We start from the raw sequence: 18,938 nt of genomic DNA on the forward strand, positions 1-18,938 counted from the left end.
TAAAAAATAAAATCACTAAAATATAGAAATAAAAAATAAAATCGCTATAATATATAAATAAAAAATAAAATCACTATAATATATAAATAAAAAATAAAATAACTATAATATATAAATAAAAAATATTTATCACTATTATATATAAATAAAAAATAAAATCACTATAACATATAAATAAAAAATAAAATCACTATAATATATAAATAAAAAATATTTATATCTATTATATATAAATAAAAAATAAAATCACTATAATATATAAAAAATAAAAAATAAAATTACTATAATATATAAATAAAAAAATAAAATCACTATAATATATAAATAAAAAATATTTATCACTATTATATATAAATAAAAAATAAAATCGCTATAATATATAAATAAAAAATAAAATCACTATAATATATAAATAAAAAATAAAATCACTATAATATATAATAAATAAGAAATAAAATTACTATAATATTTATCACTATTAAATATAAATAAAAAATAAAATCATTATAATATATAAATAAAAAATAAAATCATTATAATATATAAATAAAAAATAAAAAAAAATCACTATAATATTTAAATAAAAAATAAAATCATTATAATATTTATCTCTATTATATATAAATAAAAAATAAAAACACTAAAATATATAAATAAAAATAAAATCACTATAATATATAAATAAAAAATAACATTACTATAATATTTATCACTATTATATATATAAATAAAATCATTATAATATTTATCACTATTATATATAAATTAAAAATAAAATCATTATAATATTTATCATTATTATATATAAAAGTAAAATAAAATCACTACAATATTTATTAATATTAAAAAATCACTATAATAAAATTATTATAATATTTACTATTAAAAATCAAATCACTATAATATTTACGGGACCCACATATTTTTCAACTACCTATTCAAAAGTCAACAACTCAACATACTTCACACATCCAAACAGCTCAAAATACTTTCAATGGGACCCACAAACTCACTCAAATCTCTACTCATAACTATTCACAAATATTCTCAACACTTCTCAACACTTTTCAACACCCAAACGTACCCTAAGTGTGGTTAAGATCTTGCCAAGTGTCCAAATAGAACTTTTCTAATCTAATTTGGACATTTTACACTGTGATTTTGAAACACTGCAATTGGTGCGCTTATTAAAATTACTATTCACTTCCGAAAAAGTGAATTATAAACTTAGTACTAAAAATTCATAAATATTCATACTAACCTACAATTAAAATCTTTTACCGAAATTCAATCTCAAAGTGCCCCTAAAAATAATTTCATAGTTTCAAACATGTGTTTTGTCCGAAAATATGAAAATAAACTTATTACTTCATAAAATCCTAAATAATCAACTGAGTCTAATGTCGTAGATCATAATACATTCTGACACTTCTAACTATCTCAAATAAATAAAACTCATATATTCTAGCACCATAGTGAGTGATGACACTGACTATGTTGACAGACTAAAACCTGTGCAATTGGTCGATTTGTAAAAACTTATGAGGTTTTCACGAGATTCCTAAAGTCAATAGAAATTCCACCAATGAATTTCTAACGGTCTGTTACAATAATCCTATCTTCTGTTTTAGGAAAGTAACATCTAAGTTTATATTAAATTGAGAAAAAATCTAGAAGCCAAATTAAGCTACAAAAGCTAGAAAAAAAGACTCGACAAGCCATCTTCCTTGTTTTCAGGAATGAGTACATATTATACCTGTAACAACTACAATATTTCAAGGCATGGGGTTCCCAAGCTCAAACCTTAGAACATTTATCAACTTGAAATATTGTGCATATCTTAAATGTTTATTATTTTAAAATATTTTAATTGGTAGTGGGAGAAATTAGAAAAAACCAAAGCGATTCTTTTATTTTTTTCAAAAAATTATCTTTGTTTGCATATTGAAAAAGCAATAATTTTGTTTCAAGGGATGTAATGAATATAAAACTAAAACCTAAATTCCCTTGATCCCTTTGAAATACCCTGACTTATCTTAACCAAATGGCAAGTTCATCTAGCTAGAATTGCATGATACCTCCATCAATAACCAACAATGAATTGAAGGAGAATCTTAAAAAAAGTAAGTGTAGTATTGTGGTAATTGCAGTGTGTAGCCTCAACAATATACTTATCTATTTTTCCAGTTAAATAGAATATTAGTGCCAAAAGAAAAGAAAGTCCCAACTTTTTTATACATTCAATGAACCAACAATGGTAGTTTCTAGGATATCAATAAAAAGCTTTGGCACCCTAAATGACTTGGCTAAACTTCACTGCACAGAGAAACATAAGCACATAAGAACCTATTAGATGCAAGAAGAAATAAAATGAAACAATGAATATACATCACACACTCTAGAATTGCAAGATACCTCCATCAATAAACAACAATGAATGGTTCAAATATAGCAAAAGCATACTTCCATGAGAGGAAGGAGGAAAATGAATGTACCTCAATAATTTCTTACATTGAGGTGCATGAATAGCCAAGCATAGACAATAATCACTCTTTATAGGTTCATAATAACTGGAACTTGGTGCTGTAGTGTCTCTATTGACTGGCATCTCCATGAACAATCAGCAAGCATCACGATATCCTTGAAAATCAATTTAAATTCACTGTTTGAGAGAATAGATTGTACCAGAAATAACATTACAAGTTAGGAATGCCAAGGGAGAACCTTCCATAACCGCAACACTACAATTCAAATACAAACTCTTTTCATTTTTAAATTTTTAAATTTTTCATCTAATTATTACTTAATCATTATAAATTTTCCAAACTTTCAAACAAAATACAAAAAAATAATTTAACTTTTTCAGATTCTAAAATAAATATTATATTTAAAAATTATATTATACAAATATTTTAATTTTATAATATTTTTATCTCTAATTTATCAAAACTCTAAAAATTCAAACAATTTTATTACTATTCACATATTTTTCATTTATTTATCTCAACTATGTAATCAAATGAGTCCATAATCATTAACTTACTGTATGAAGTCATATCAATTTATAAATAGATGATGTTACTTTGTGTCCAATATGTACCGCTAAGCGTGCTCCTCGTACGTTTGTAATTTTTTTCATTTTTCTTTCAAACATTTAAAAAAAAAAATACAGAAATCACTATTAATCAATTTCTTATCTATTAAGAAAGAAATTAAAATACATAAAAACCCACGAGACAAAACTATGAAACCGGGTCTGTAGACGCGTCCCAAATCCGCTTCTCCTTCCTAGGCTGCGTGGCGCAATGTAGAGCGACCATATATTTGGGTCGTCCCGCCAGGACACACCAAAATCCAAAAAAATCAACGGAACAAAAATCAAATTCCCTCCAACACTATTTTGCACTATCTCTCACTCTTCCTCTGCAAGTTTATATTACAAAACACAAAACCTTCCTTTTTGTTCGCTTTTCTCATTTCACTTCAATCTCCCATCACTAGTCCCCTCCATTTACTTCCACACCCTCTTCTATTATCGGGAATTAAATCTCCTCGCTGAAATTCGATTCACCGATGGAAAACAATTCTTCATCCAGTGTTTTTCTCGGTGTCCGTTTCGTTCTCTTCGGATTCAATCCAGCCACCGAAAACAAGGTCTCTCTCTCTCTCTCTCTGAATTTCGTGACTTTGGATAGTTGATTATGTTGATCTGATTGCTAATTGATTAGACTTGAAACTGTAACTATTGTAGGTTAGATGCAAGCTTGTTTATGGCGGTGGAATCGATGCTGGTCAGTATAGCCCAAGTTGTACTCATGTAATCGTGGATAAGCTTGTTTATGTAAGCCCCAATTTATGTTTTCCCTTATTTTCCCTTTTATTATTATTATTATTTGTTTATTATAAATTTATTTTCCCTCTTTCTTAAGTTTATATTTTGTTGCTGGGGAGGTGTTTACTGTTTATGTATGCTTATTGTTACCATGTATGTTGTGCAGGACGATCCTGTATGTATTGCTGCTCGAAACGACGCCAAGACTCTCGTCACGGCCTTATGGGTTGATCATAGTTTTGACGTTGGAATGCCTGTTGACGCCACTTCGGTGTGTTTCTCAGTTTTCTTCATATATTGATTGATAGGACTTATTTTATTTATATTAACATAGGTATGGCAGATAATTGAATATATTTTGTTTACAACGATATTTCAGTGTTAACCACTTAAAGTATCAGTATAAACTAGAGGTTCCTGCAGGTTCCTGTATTTTGTTTATCGGGTTTGTGTTTCTCTTAATTTGCTTCTTGTTGTTGTTGTTGTTGTTTTTTTTTTTTTTTGTACATGCATGTTCAGATCAATGTAACACGAGGGTGATTAGATATCAGCAACAAGTGCATGCCGCCTAAATTTTTCTTATATTTTTTGGACTCAATGAGTAACTTAAATGTTTCTCCTAAATTGTGTGGACCTGTGACTTCAGAAATCGTTAGCCAAACCCTAGTTTGTAATCTGTGTTTTCTTTTGGCAATTTGTGTTTTAGTTCTTGTAACACTGTTTACATATATCATTGGAAATTCATGTTTGCTTTTTAACAGATTATGTACAGGCCACTCAAAGATACAAATGGAATACGAGGTGCAAAAAGTTTAGTAATATGCTTAACTGGTTATCAGCGGCAAGATCGAGAGGACATTATGGTATGCATTTCACAGACTTTTGCTATTCAGCACTTAATAGGGATCCTACTGTAACTTACTTGGGAGAGCAGTTCAATGAAAGGACATTGTATTATGACATGTTTTCTTCTCAGGCAATGGTTGGCTTGATGGGTGCTGAATTCTCTAAGCCGTTGGTGGCAAACAAGGTTACTCATCTGATTTGCTACAAATTTGAGGGTGTGTTTTCAATGACCTCACAAAGTGTATTAAAATGAAATATGATTACTGGTCTTATACATATGCTGCTTTTATTTGCTGTAATCTACTCCCCCGGGTTCTGTAATCAACTTTCTTCGTGCGTGTTTTATTTGGGTAGCTTTTTTATTGAGGAGTTATTTATTGCTTCCTGAGAGGAAGGCACTCATCTTTTGATTTTTCAGAACAAAGTCATCATCCTCTAATTTGTGGATATTTTACTCTATCTCAGTCATTATTGTGGTTTCTTTCTGGCCACAATCAGTTCATGTTGTATTGAAAGCTCATTATGAACCATATAACCTGAGATGAGAGAGATATCTGTGGATTACTATTAGTAAAATAGTAATAAATTTGCTGGTATTTATTTTTGTATGCAGGGGAGAAGTATGAACTTGCCAAAAGAATAAATACAATAAAGCTTGTCAATCATCGATGGTTGGAAGATTGGTATGTTGACATTCTACTTGTAATTTCATGTTTTGAAATTTTGAGGTATATACTGATGAAATATACAATTGTCTCAGAACCTTCATAAAAAATGAGACACTGGATTTTTGTACAACTGAAAAGATTTTCTTTTATCTATTCCCCTTTATTCTTTTGCAGCTTAAGGGATTGGGAGCTCCTCCCGGAAGAAAACTATGACAAAAGGTGAGGCATTTGAATCGAAGCTTGTGTTATGTTTTTGTGACGTGCATGTAAGAATCTATTACATCAAGGCTGCATTGGAAAGAAGGGGAGTAGAGGAGGTGGTTTGGCCTTTTTTGTTTTGTTTTCTGTTTTTTTATAGTATTGGTGAGAAGCTAATTACATCCTATGCCTATATGCATGAATAAACACAGTTGTTTCTTATTCTACATTTTTTATTCCTATGTGCTTTTAACAGGAAATTGGGTATACTTGGTTTCAAAAAAATTTCAGAATAAATTTTACAAAAAATTTTAACAATTTTTTAGGAAAAATTGTTTATGTCAATTGTAATATTTTTTGAACGCAAAAACAAATTTCCTCTCTCAAAAACACTTTTGAACTAATTATTTACCCGAGTTTCAGTGAAAGAATCTCAAAAAACAAAAGAAAAATAACTTTCACAAACCCCGCCAAAAAAAGGCTCCCAAAATTTTATCTAAACATATTTTCAAATCTACCTACTCACTTTCATGAATTTTAAACAAAATTTATATCCTAAAAGTTTTATTCAAACAACTTCTCATTCAACCTCCCCACTTCTACAAAGTCTAAGAAATCACATCTCAATTTGCTTTCCATGAATTATAAAAAATTAGAGAAACCTTCACTTTCCAAACATGCCCTTATTCTTTTGGTATCCATACCGGCCCTTGAATTTTGACCGTGGGACCAACAGTTAATGCATTTGCCCATAAATCTACAAGTTATATTGAAATTGGGGGATAGAGAGTTTATGATCATTGAATTATATCTGACCATCAAGAGTCTTTCAATATCTTAATCCTTTACGTGTGGGCCAAACTTTTCCTTAATGAGTGAGTCAAACACGTGGAATATTTAATTAAATGAGGTAGAGTGTAGAGTCAAGGTTCAAACTAAGGATCTCTGTTATGATACTACGTGAAATCACCATTTGTTCCAAAAGTTTAAATTGATGAGAAGAGGTAGTTTTTATTATTTAATTTATATTTTAACAAGATTTAGGCATCTTTGTTGGTTCATGCAATAGATGGAACATTTTGTTTTTTTTTTATAAGTAAATAGATAGCTTTATTGAATAGATGGAACATGTGCTAATATTGTTGAGTTTCTCTAATAATGTTGAGTTTTTACCGTGCAATAACACTGCTACTGATATTTTAATTTCTCTTAATTATTATTTATGGATTTGGGGAGGAACTGCTGAATTTTGTGTTGCTTGTATTTGCACCATCACACCATGCCGTTTTATCTTCTGAACCACCATTCTTTCTTAACAGTGGCTATGAGTTGGAGATGATGGAAGCAGAAGCTAAGGATTCTGAAGAAGAGGCTGATGACACAACCCCAACGCACTTTGGGGGGAGAAACATAAATAAGAGCCCTCATAATTCAAAGATTGGGCTACCGACAACTGGTAAATTGTCCAAAGCAGTAGGCGAAGTTTCACCTTCAAATGGTCCTTTAAACAAGTTAATAATTCCTGGAGAAGAAAAGTCATCTGTTCAGGCCTCAAGCTTTGGTAATGCTGATGTTTCTAAAGCACTTGGCCATCACACTACTAGTTCTGGTGAGCTACCTTACCCGCTCGAACAAAATCCATATCCTACAGGAGTAAGAAATAGCTTGACATCTACCTCTGGAAATGATGCCCAAAGGCCTGTTCATTCTGATGCCACAGTTAGTCCTCTAAGTTACTCAATGAAAATGTCTAGGAGATCCCCACTTCCTGTGGACTCTCCAAAAATATCAGGCAATTTCAGCAACTGTTCTAAAACACCTTTGGGTAAAGTCCATGATGATTTTGACAACTCTCCCTTCAAGGTTGAACAAGTGAAGGACAGATTTGGCTCTGGTTGCCTTCAAACTTATCAGGAAGGAACTGAGTTAGTACACAGAGAAGACTCGAGTGGTTTGTTGCCTCAAAAGAGAATGGTAAATGCTTCTTATGCTAGCCTTAAGTCACCAAAGTTGAGTATTGATGCAGCACCCTGCCTGGATCCTGTGTCAGGTGATAATACCCTGTGGGTGGAACCAATAACTTTGATTGATGGCCATGGTGGTCTTCCTGTGGATGAGACTGCTAATCTGAATGCTGCACAGCAATCAGATGGTAACAAATCAGCAACTAAACTTTCAACATGTAGCAAGAAGTCATTAGCATGTGGTGTGTCTTCCTCTAAAACTTTGAGTGGAAAGACTGGGCAGGATAACGATGCTGCTGAGAAGACACCTCAATCATCTTTTCAGAGATTAAATAAGTCTGCTTTATCAACTAAGCCTGAAATTTTACATTTAGGCATTGAGAGATCTGCTCAAGAAGTTAGAGAAAAAGGGGAGCAAGAGAATCGGCAGCAAGATGCGGAGTCATCTCCCAGTAACAATAAGTTGGAGACTGAGAAATCTGGTGGGCCTGATAATTTGAGCTTGCCTGAAGGAGGAAATGATAACTTGATCACAAAACCTCTTAGGAAGAAGATGGTGGCCAAGAAGACTTTGGGTTCAAGACCCAAGTCAACTACTGTTAATATCCAAAAGGGTCCTTTATACTTAAATAAAACCATCTCCCAAAATGGTGCTGTAATTCATTCATTTGAAGTAAAAGAGGCAGCGGATCATGAGAAGTCTTCCGGTTCTATGAAACTTGAGATATCTCCTCCAACTGTTAATCTTGAAGCACCAAAGGAGATGCTGACAACAAATGTGATAGCTGGTGACAATATGGAGAATAAAAATGAATCAATGGATGCTGAAACTGAGGCTTCAGAAGACAAACTTGAAGATGAATTGGAGAAACCACTTGATGAAACAAAGTCTGGGGTGGTTATATCGACAGATACAACAGATACAATCATGGGAGAGAATTGGGAAAGGGAAAGGCTGCAGCATATTGCAAACACAGGAATGCATGGTAATGCAATGGCTTCAGAGGAAGACACCAATGAAACTGAAACAGAAAAGACTCTTTGTGACGAGAATTCTAAGCTTGTTGAAGCAAGGTTACGTGGGGATGGTGTCAAAGGGAAGATCAATAAAGGACGAAAACGCCCTACAGGTGGAGCCAAGATGAAGATAGATATATTGAAATCTAAGAAAGGCGTGGATCGTGAAGAAAGTGGGGCTGAGAACAATGAGGGGACAGGGGTGGAAAAGAAGAAAAGAGTGTTGTTTCCTTCTGGTAAAACTAATAGATGCCCTAGTGCATCAAATAAGTCAGAGAACAGTAGTGAAGTGGAGAAGGAGAACAGGCCAGTTAAAAACTTAAGTCAGATCAAAGAGTACGATGGGAAATTATCTATTAATTCTAACATAGTGCCAAGGAAGGTCAATCAAAAGGCAGGGAAGGTTAATCCAAACGGTGAGAAAATAGAACCTGCATGGTTCATATTTAGTGCACATCGACTACAAAGAAAGGAGTTTCAACAAGTTATTAGGCGTTTGAAAGGAAGACTTTGTCGAGATTCTCATCACTGGTCATACCAGGCCACACACTTTATAACCACAGATCCAATTCGAAGGACAGAGAAGTTCTTTGCTGCTGCTGCATCTGGGAGGTATGTTACCTCCAAACATACTTCAAAACTTGGATGATGATGTCAAATTGTTTTGTCATTTCCAACCAGAGTTCTATTTGCCAAGGAAAAAGGGAAACATTTTTACAGCAGGCCTCACTTTCTAATTGATCCTGCAAACACGCCATCTAAAACTTGACTCATTCTTGTCAGAAGTTTGGAATATATGTTATACACGACTAATCATGTGTAGGAACTGTTTCAATATGAAATGCAGGTGGATTCTCAAGACTGATTATCTAAGTGCCTGTAGTCAGGCAGGAAGATTCTTGGCAGAGGAGCCATATGAATGGCACAACAATGGTTTGAGTGAAGATGGTGCAATAAATTTGGAGGCTCCAAGGAAGTGGCGACTCTTGAGGAAGAGAACTGGCCACGGTGCATTTTATGGAATGCGCATCATCATTTATGGAGAATGCATTGCACCACCTTTGGTATGCTTGTCAAAATCTCATTTTACATTTTCCCCGTGCAAATTCTGCCATAGATTGTACCAAATGTTATATCTTTTGCAAACCGCCTTATGATGAACAATAACGAGAAGTTTCCTCTGGGTTGCATGTCCTAAGCTCTTGTTGATTTTGATTCAGCTTTTAATCTTTGTCATTGAACAGGATACTCTGAAGCGTGTTGTGAAAGCTGGTGATGGGACTATATTGGCAACTTCCCCTCCTTATACCCGCTTCCTTAATTCCGGAGTTGATTTTGCAATTATCAGCCCCGGCATGCCACGCGTTGATTTGTGGGTCCAGGAGTTCTTAAAAAATGAGATACCTTGTGTTCTTGCTGATTATTTGGTCGAGTATGTTTGCAAACCTGGGTATTCCCTCGAGAGGCATGTGCTATACAATACTAATGTTTGGGTGGAGAGGTCATTTGCTCACCTGCAGGACAGAGCAGAAGAGATTGTCGAGGACCTGACACCACCAGATGATAATAGTAATGACATAGCCTGCCAAGTTTGTGGGTCTTGCGATAGAGCGGAGGTGATGCTTATGTGTGGTGATGAAAGTGGTTCTGTTGGTTGTGGGATTGGTACCCACATTGACTGCTGTGATCCTCCACTTGAAGACGTTCCTGAGGACGATTGGTTTTGTCAAAAGTGTAGTGAAAGCAGGCGTAGCACAAACTCAGGCCAGAAAAAGAAAAAGGGAACCTCATTATTGGAAAGCAAATGAATTTTGCTCTGTCGTTTGCAGCCCTTTTAGTTTTAGAAAGGTCTCTCAAATAGTTTTTGTACCCTTAGTTGTGGCAAGAGCAGTATAACTCATTATATAGTCGTCCAAAATGTTTGTAATGTACTTTGTACAAATTAGTTACTAAAATTGTATCATGGTGACTTAGAAAATGTTTGGCCAATCTGACAAGGCAGCTGTATGCAAGTGTTCTTCGAAAATTAATTTGTGGGGTATACCAAGGTAATGGTGTTTTTGGTTGGTATCAAGTTTCCCTCGAAGAACCTCTCAAGCTTCGATTGTAGGTGTAGCTCAAGTGAACATTATCCTTGATTTTCTGATGGTCTACTAGCTTACCGGAATTAACCTGATGTGCAAATTCAACATATGCACTCTTCCATTCCTAATTTGTTCTTAAAACATTTTCCAGAATTGGGCTTGATTGGAATGTCTGAATAAATTGACACAAGAATTTGGAGTAGAAGATGGCACCCAACACATTTGTTTGAACTAAACCAAAAGCGAGTTCGAAGATGGTTGCCTATATTCTAAAGTTGTGTAAATAGGAGAAATAAGAGAGATGATATTTGTAATCGTGAAGTGTGTAAGCGTTGTGTAATTTTTTTTAAAAAAGTGAATAAATATTAGATCCATATGAAAAAAAAAAAAATTTTTAATAGTAGATTCTATTATTTTTTAAAATGATTGTACGGCATTTACGTATTCCACTATTGTATGTAGCATTACTCAAAGAAATAATTGTGGCCCTTTCCGTACTCCTTTTGCCTGCTAAAAGACTCCTCTCAGCGGCAACATGTGTATTACAATTTACATGTGAGTCTTCTCAATAATCAAATCATAACACGAGCTAAAGAAACTTAAGTCACATTCAAGCTCAATACTATAAAGAGACTAATAGAGATTATAATTAGATATCCTTAGAATCCATTGTAAACAGCAAGAAAAGTAGGTTATCATTCATCACCTTTTTATGTTTCAATCAAGGGTATTGCACTGTTGTGTACAACTCAACAAAACCACAAAGCTACGGGATTTGTTTTCTTATATCCCACAAGTTGAGGCTCAATAACACGAAGTCTTGTATGTATCTTCTAGTCTTCAATACACCAAAGAGAGCAGCGTCAAGAGGCCTCAAATAAGGTCCCTTTCAAACCGCTGAATGAATCACAAACTTTCTAAAGCCCCATCCTTTTAAAAACTTGGGCCTGTGAATGAGAATCATTCAAATGAAAGAAGGATGGACATCTCAACAAACGCAATTTTGAAACCTGAAACGCAACCACTAATTCTTTGTATTTTTCCTTAAAAACAAATCAACCGTCGGATTTTTCTTGCACCATTAGTGACTATCTATGACACTATAACCCCGTTCAGTCGTGAACCCTATTCTCATCGTGGGTGTGTCTGTGTGCGTGTGAGAGAGAGAGAGAGAGATGCACATGCTGTCACTGACATCATCATATCTGGCCACGACTTCACCTCTTTCCAATGTTCCCAACATTCAAACATCACGTGTTATTTCCCCCAACCCCCCCAATTTCTCCTTACTTATCCAAATCTCAACCCACCTCGCCCCTGGATTACTACTCTATCCTTGCATTTTCTTCCATGGATATACGCTCTTAACCTTTCAACACATGGGCATTACAGTCATTCAAGGCTGGAATCATCACAAGTGTAAACTCTAATCTAAGCTCCCCATTTTGTGGTTTAATTTGAAAAAGTGGGTTCAGACTACAGAGTTCAGAGAGATGCTCCAAAGCCTCTGACCACAGAATAAAGTAAGACAAAAAATGTGAGGTGCCCTCGTGAGCCACACCTTTTCTTTTGCCACAAGAAAATAAAATATGCTTTCAAAATATATAGTGTAATCCACTGCATTAACCTTATAAAAACAGCAACTGGAAAGCAGTATTTTGTCAGAATTCCAATTGAAAATTACCATAAATTATTGCAGACCTATAATTCACACTTCTTCATGTCCATATTTTTTAAAAGCTGAAGAATGGGGACGTGCGAGGCATGTTTTCCACTTCTCACCAATGGTTTTCACCCACTCTAAATCTAGCCAACTTTTTTTAAAATTTTTGTTTGTTTTTCAAGTCTAGCTTGTAGCATACTGATCAGCAGCCGTGCATGCATGGTCACGCTAGCTAGAAATACAATAATTCCAGCCAGCTAGTCTTTCTTTGGTTTGAAAAATGGATCCCAAGTGTTCAGATAATTCAGCAGAAGTCATATGTTCGACAAAATATTTTAGTGAAAAGTGAGCTGTGAGACATACAAAGGAAGCTGCTAGCATGGGTTGTCGTACTCATGAGAACATGGGATGTATATATATATATTGCATTTCATTTTCATACATCTCTGGGCTAAATAATTATATACATGTTGATCTGATCAATAAATCATTTACATGAACAAGGAGGTTCAATGCTTATCGACAACTGAACAACAACTCATATATATAATTAATAAAGGCCATCTCTCATCTCGGTTTTCAAAACAAAACCTCATATATAGTTCTTGTATTTTTCTCATGAATGGAAGATTTTGGTCATTAATAAAGTTTACTCAAAAGGAGTCTGGGGAGGGGAAAAAAGAAGAAGAAGCAAACATAATCATTGAGTGGCGTGGAAGCATGATCATGAAAATCACTTGCAAAAAAAGAAAAGTAAAAAATTTTTTAGGGTTTAAGATAACTACTATTGAGTGAATCGTACGATTAGGGGGCCTTTTTTTAGAGTAATAAATAAATAGATAAAGAACAAGGTGGTTTGGACATTGCAATCAAAATATTTGGTAATCCTCCCTGGAAAAATGTCTTTCAGCTAGCCTTCAAGAAAATTATTACAATTAAACTTGGATATCATTGGCATTGTGATGTCTCCAAATTAGTATTATGTTTACTTGTCTATTATTTAAAAAAATTATTTTTATCAACTATTATTCCTTATCATACCCCTCACACCTTATAAAAAAAAATTTGTAAGTGTGGAATATGTGAGTGAATAATAACTGATGCATAACATTTTTTATTATTTTAGAATAGAGAATCCCAGTCACCTATTATTATTATTATTATTATATAAATTTCTATATTTCTCAAAGCATAACAAATTTAAAACAGGCTATTCCATGTTAATTATATTAATAAAATTGTCTAGCAAGTATAATTAGCTACCACAAAAGGTGAGACTGAGAGAGAGAACGTTGATGTCACATTGACCTTGTATGGCTAAATTTATTCCAATTAATTTATTATAATAAAAATAAAATGGAAATATGATTTAAAAAGTAAAAACGAAAGCCAAAGAATATGAACGTAAAAATGCATGGAGTCTGCATAAAGGATGCAGGTGGTCCGAGATATGATGTAGCTTTCGAAACCAGCCAATACTACTACACCTATAAATGGTCCTAAAAACAGTCAACATTTTCTGGCAACAAAAACCAATCCATCAAGCAAAGTGACAACCTGGATCAGCTACACAATGATGCCACCTTTTTTCTCTAGGGCTGAGAACCGCAGGCTTTCCCCTTCCAACAAAAGCCAATGCCCTCATAAATCATTTGACATTGGACGGTGCTACTATGCACTTGCCCACTTGGTATGCCTTTAGCTTGGCTTGGGGAGGTTGAATTGAAAACCTCATTGATTCTCCCCCCAACAACCCCTCTTTAAACGTCCTCAAAACCGCCCGTCTTGATAAAAATGATTTTTGGGTGGTGAGTACAGTACTACTACTGGTTTTATTCCACCACATCTGCCCCAAAAACCAATAATGGTGGCAAACAGTGTTGCAGGAAAGAAACCGAACCCCAAAGCATTTAGGATGTAAAAGTAAATCTGGATTTGACATTTCCTTTCCAAACCCACGCAGGTATTCTTGTATTGAGTGTACGATTAGACCTTTCACTTGTCTGTATATTAACCGGACCTGAATTTTTAAAAAAAAAAGAACTGACAAAGCCTTTTTCTTCTGTGTCTTTGGGGTGACCTCACATTGTCCTTTTGAGAACCAGTACAATCGTGCCACATCTCCATAGCCAGGTGCACTCAAAGCCATGAAACCATGAGGGACGTACTCCCATAACAGGGGACCATCCGGACCATGGCCGTTCTTTTCTTCCAAACTGATTCACTATCACTACCCAGCTCGCCAGCCAATCATACATGAGCGAAGAAGCAAAACTTTTGGGGGACGGAGTAGAAAACAAAAGAAAATACAGTGGAATGTCACCAATGCCCAGTTTCATGGATGAACAAAATCTATCCAGATGAAAATTAAATGCATCCGTGTAGGGCGTGGAAGAAAAAACAGCCAAAGACAACTTTGACGTCGTAAAAATTAAATGCAGAGCAGGGCGTGAGAGATGTGCAGTAAGTATAATAGCTTATCTTTCCATTGCCAAACAGGCAACCATTGATAGAGATAGATATTTTACAGCCTACGAAATTACTGAAGCCAGTGAAAGAGGAGGAGAATTTAATATAAATTTAAACTAAAATAATTAAAAGCCTTGGAAGCAGGCATGAACAAAAAGTACAAACTTGGGTACTGAAAATTCTGTACACGTAGTAATAGTAGTAGTGGATAATGAAATTAAAGAAGGGTGACAAAATTTTCCGGCAGTTCTAAAATTATCTTTTTGTACAAATAGAGAAAAATGAACCAGAGATTCCCCTGCAGGTAACATCTCATAGAGCTTGAATTTTCTAAACCCACCCACCAATGAATCCAATCAGCAGCTCAATGCCTCGTACTTCAATGGGATTTGACGGTTAAACCCAACTTGTGAAAGCAGACTCCCAACCACCGCAAGGTCCCGGCAAAACACCCCTTGGAAAACCGACGTATTCGACGAAGATGTCGACGCCGTCATTTTATTGGAACCAGGAACCTCGGCTGATGAATTCTTGGAAGATGAGGAATTGGTTTCCGATTCCAATTTCAATGCTTGGGTTTGTGCCGCTTGCATTGCAGCAGCAGCTTTCTTTCTCTGCTTCTCGGCCGCTTCCTCGTCCATAATCGTAGCCATTACGCTCGAGTAACCCTTTTGGAGCAATCTGTACAGCAACAAAGCAGACATCCTCGCTCGGTCTTTAAGCGAATCAAGATCGCGATCATCCGCAAGCTCACACTTGTCAATAAAGTTGATGGCCTTATCCGGCTTATGCTTCAAACACAGCAACAAATGCGCTCTCTCTAACTCGGACCTCGAACACCCACGTCTCAACCCAATCAAAGCGTAGTAATCCACGTCCCCAGTTTCACCAGAAGCAACCCTCTGCTTCAGGAGTTGAATCTTTGTCGTGAGCGCACAGAGCTTCCCAGGAATCTCCCTGTACCTTACGTTGTGTCGCTTCCAAACTGGCCCAGGGAGCTTCCTATCACGCAGAATGGAGTTGTACAAAAGCTTCAGATGCTCTAGATCGTGCAGACAGTCAGGCAAGCACCGAATCGACTCCAAAAGAGACGCTCTTGTATCGAGAGCCTGAATGCAAGTCGGATCCAGTGCCAAAGTCTTGTTGCAATCAGCAATGGACTCGGCTATTCGACCAGCTGATCGATAGGCCGAGGCCCGGTGCATGTAACACTCGGCCAAGAAGCCTTGCGGGGCGCCACGGCGGCCATCGACAATCTTGCTGAAGTGTCGGATGGCCTCAGAGTATAGGCCGGCGTCGAGGGCGGCGAGCGCAGCGGTTTTGCGACGGAGGAGCAGCTTTATGTGGCTGATGAGTTGGTTTACGCTCTCTAAATCGGTGGGATCACGGGGTGGTGTGGTGGGAGGGGTTGTGGTGGAGATTGTGACGATTGAGGAGACGGAGAAGCTGTCATCAGACCAGCATATACTCTCGCGGCGGAATGCGGCGGTGGCGAGGCGCTTCCCAGTCTGAAGGAGAGCCATGGCATCCTCCATTAGCCCCAGATGGCAACAAGCTTGCCCCAGAACCAAGTACCTATATCGATTGCGTGCAAGAGAAGTTGAGTTAATCGGAACAAGGACGGACAATTGCATTAAAAAAATTTATATATATAAATATATATATATATTTTCTAATTTTAGTAAAAGAGTTAGTTTTCTTTATGCAGTGCATTTACTCAAACCAAGAGAACATGCCTCGATATTTAATAAACTCTCATAAAAAGAAGAACCAAAATGCAGCAATTCAATTCAAAGCCAATAGAACAGAAAAATAAATTTAAGGCACCCCCAGAAAAGAAGATTTCGTTTCACCTCCATTGCCCATCTTTGTCGCAGTTTTTGTATAGCCCTGCCATGACTTTCTTCTTCAAGTCGGAGACAGAGAAACACTTGAAACTAGGATCCCGACCCAGCGAGTCAGATGACAAGTTACCGGACCCAAGGAGCTCGACTCGCTCCCTCGAGAACTGCTGGGACGAGTTCTCAGATGAGAGAGACCCAGAGTCATCGTTTGCCATTTTGAGGCTTGGAATGTAGTCTTGGAGCATATCGGTCACGTCCTTGAACCGCCGCAGATGTAGCAGAGCCTTGGCTTTGAGCTCCATGGCTTTCTCAAGCCGCGGCGAGAGGGCCAGAGCCGCTTCGAGAAGGCTCAGTGCTGAAGCAACTTCGCTCTGTTCTTGGGTCGCTACGAGATTGCGAGCATCCTTAATGTACTTATCCACCATCTGCACATATAGAAGAACAGCTCCATGGGTTGAAGTCGTGTATAAAAATAAATCAAATGAAAATATTTAGAAGTAAAGTTTTCAACTTTGAAAATGAATGTAATTAAAGTTTACAAATCAGGTATATACATATGAAGAGCCGAAGGTTTACCTTTCTGTTGGTAAGCCACCAGTGCTTCTTTTCACTACCATTTGGGCGAGGAGAAGCAGCAACCATTGTTATTCTTGCTAGCTATCTCGTTCTTAGAGAAAAGTAATGAATCCCAAAGAATGAATCCCCCCCTCTCCAGCTCTTCCTATTTCTCTCTCTCTCTCTCTCTCTCAAAGGAAATACATTTTGCTCTGTTCTGACGAAGGAGGAGAGCTTATAAGGAAAGACACTGAGAGAGGGAAAATTGGAAGCGGGCTTTGAGAGAGAGAGGGAGTGAGAAGAATCTGGAATTTAAAATGATTGTAGAAGATTTATCTAGTGAAAATAAGGGAAAGTTGCGGAGACAAACAAAGCCTACAAAGAAAAGGAAATTGCCAGCTTTGACCCTCAAACAAAGCTTTGATCCTTCACCTTCATAGCTGGCACCACACCATAGATTCTCTCTCTCCCCCCTAACCTATGACCTATGTTATTGCATATAGGACCATATTACACTACGTTACGTTACCTAGGCTAGCTACTACTTCCCCAACTATAAATGGGTGTGTAAAAAAATAAAAATGATAATGCGAAATTATTTTATATATGTTGTAAATAATAATACAAAAATAATAATAAAATATTAAATAATAGTAAATAGTAATTAAAAATAGATTTAAAATAATAATAAAATCATGAATAATAGTAAAATATTTAAGAATATTCTTACCCAAATTATCATTGAGTAACGCTATTAATTTATATCACTTATTTTACTTTTTGATTATGTCAATCATTTATTAAACAAATTTTAAGAAAATATATATTTAAAATAAAATATTAAAAGTTTAAATTACATCTATTTTTACGTTTGTATTTTTAATAAAATATATTAAAAAAAAATGAATGGCATACACAGCATTTCTTAAATATTTGACAAGGTAAAGCCGGTGAATGCGTGATTGTGACCGGGTATAGGCGGTGACTCATCACGGGTCCTCGGGTTCAACTACCGGAGAGAAGAGATAAGACGCCAGCAGGCTGCAGATTGGGCGCAAAGCAAAGCAAAGTAAAGGATCTGTGCGAAGGAAAAAAAAAGAAAAAACTCAAAGGCTATAGCCTATTTATTTCGGGTAAGCAGATTTGCAATTACTTCTGCTTTGCCCTTGCAGCACTCACAGCCCTTGGGTTCTTAACATTGTCTCAATTTACTCTATCATTAATGCATGCATCATCATTGAATATTACCATGAATCATATATTTACTACTGTTGCTAAAGATGAAATACCAATTCTACTCACTGTTCAGATTTTACTCAATAAATGTTCTTAATTGTTTTGAGTTCATATAACTTTATAAATAGATTTGTCGTAATGATATCAAATCACCATAATTTATTAGATAACTTTATAACACTTCTCTCTCTTTATTCATGAATGTAAAATCATAATTTATCTCAAAAATTTAACTGATGAGAAGAGATAAATTTTATTATTTTATATCTTAACACTCACTTCACTTGTGAGTCATATTTTTTCTTAATGAGTAGGCTCAACAAATAGAATATTTAATTAAATAAAGTAGAGTGTAGAGTCAGGATTTTAACTCAGAACGTCTGTTCTGATATCATGTGAAATTATTACTTATCTTAAAAATTAAACCTAATGGGAAGATGTAGATTTTATTATTTGATATCTCAACCATGAATGAATCATGGAGAATACAGTACTCTTGACCTTTTCGACATATGAATTATTGAGGATGCAGCATTCTTGACTTTGGTAAGTCAGCAAGTGT

At 35.5% G+C, this 18,938-nt stretch overlaps 2 protein-coding genes across 2 annotated transcripts; one reads left to right on the forward strand and one right to left on the reverse strand.

Moving 5' to 3' along the window:
* The first annotated feature begins 3,378 nt into the window (after nt 1–3,378).
* LOC109009928 (BRCT domain-containing protein At4g02110) lies at nt 3,379–10,715 on the forward strand. The gene is made up of 10 exons (XM_018990598.2): nt 3,379–3,654; nt 3,752–3,841; nt 3,999–4,103; nt 4,594–4,695; nt 4,809–4,893; nt 5,292–5,361; nt 5,521–5,565; nt 6,864–9,137; nt 9,373–9,589; nt 9,770–10,715. Exons 1-10 carry the CDS (start codon nt 3,574–3,576, stop codon nt 10,331–10,333), a joined length of 3,633 nt encoding a protein of 1,210 aa, XP_018846143.2. The 5' UTR covers nt 3,379–3,573; the 3' UTR covers nt 10,334–10,715.
* A 4,214-nt stretch (nt 10,716–14,929) lies between these two features.
* Nucleotides 14,930–17,452, reverse strand: LOC109009929. The gene is made up of 3 exons (XM_018990599.2): nt 17,162–17,452; nt 16,595–17,010; nt 14,930–16,316 (listed from the first exon to the last, which is right to left on the reverse strand). The coding sequence occupies exons 1-3, from the start codon at nt 17,225–17,227 to the stop codon at nt 15,098–15,100; spliced, it is 1,701 nt and encodes a 566-aa protein (XP_018846144.1). The 5' UTR covers nt 17,228–17,452; the 3' UTR covers nt 14,930–15,097.
* Between the last annotated feature and the right edge of the window lie 1,486 nt (nt 17,453–18,938).

Source organism: Juglans regia, chromosome 11 (assembly GCF_001411555.2).
Source record: "Juglans regia cultivar Chandler chromosome 11, Walnut 2.0, whole genome shotgun sequence".
Lineage (NCBI taxonomy): Eukaryota > Viridiplantae > Streptophyta > Magnoliopsida > Fagales > Juglandaceae > Juglans > Juglans regia.

Excerpts from the sequence above, each read along its gene's own strand:
- LOC109009929 (XM_018990599.2), bottom strand. The coding sequence starts at position 17,227 with ATGGTTGCTGCTTCTCCTCGCCCAAATGGTAGTGAAAAGAAGCACTGG. Across the intron at positions 17,011-17,161 it reads GGTGGCTTACCAACAGAAAG|ATGGTGGATAAGTACATTAA; the intron begins GTAAACCTTCGG and ends CTATATGTGCAG. Across the intron at positions 16,317-16,594 it reads GACAAAGATGGGCAATGGAG|GTACTTGGTTCTGGGGCAAG; the intron begins GTGAAACGAAAT and ends CAATCGATATAG.
- LOC109009928 (XM_018990598.2), top strand. The coding sequence starts at position 3,574 with ATGGAAAACAATTCTTCATCCAGTGTTTTTCTCGGTGTCCGTTTCGTT. Across the intron at positions 4,104-4,593 it reads TGCCTGTTGACGCCACTTCG|ATTATGTACAGGCCACTCAA; the intron begins GTGTGTTTCTCA and ends GCTTTTTAACAG. Across the intron at positions 9,590-9,769 it reads AATGCATTGCACCACCTTTG|GATACTCTGAAGCGTGTTGT; the intron begins GTATGCTTGTCA and ends GTCATTGAACAG.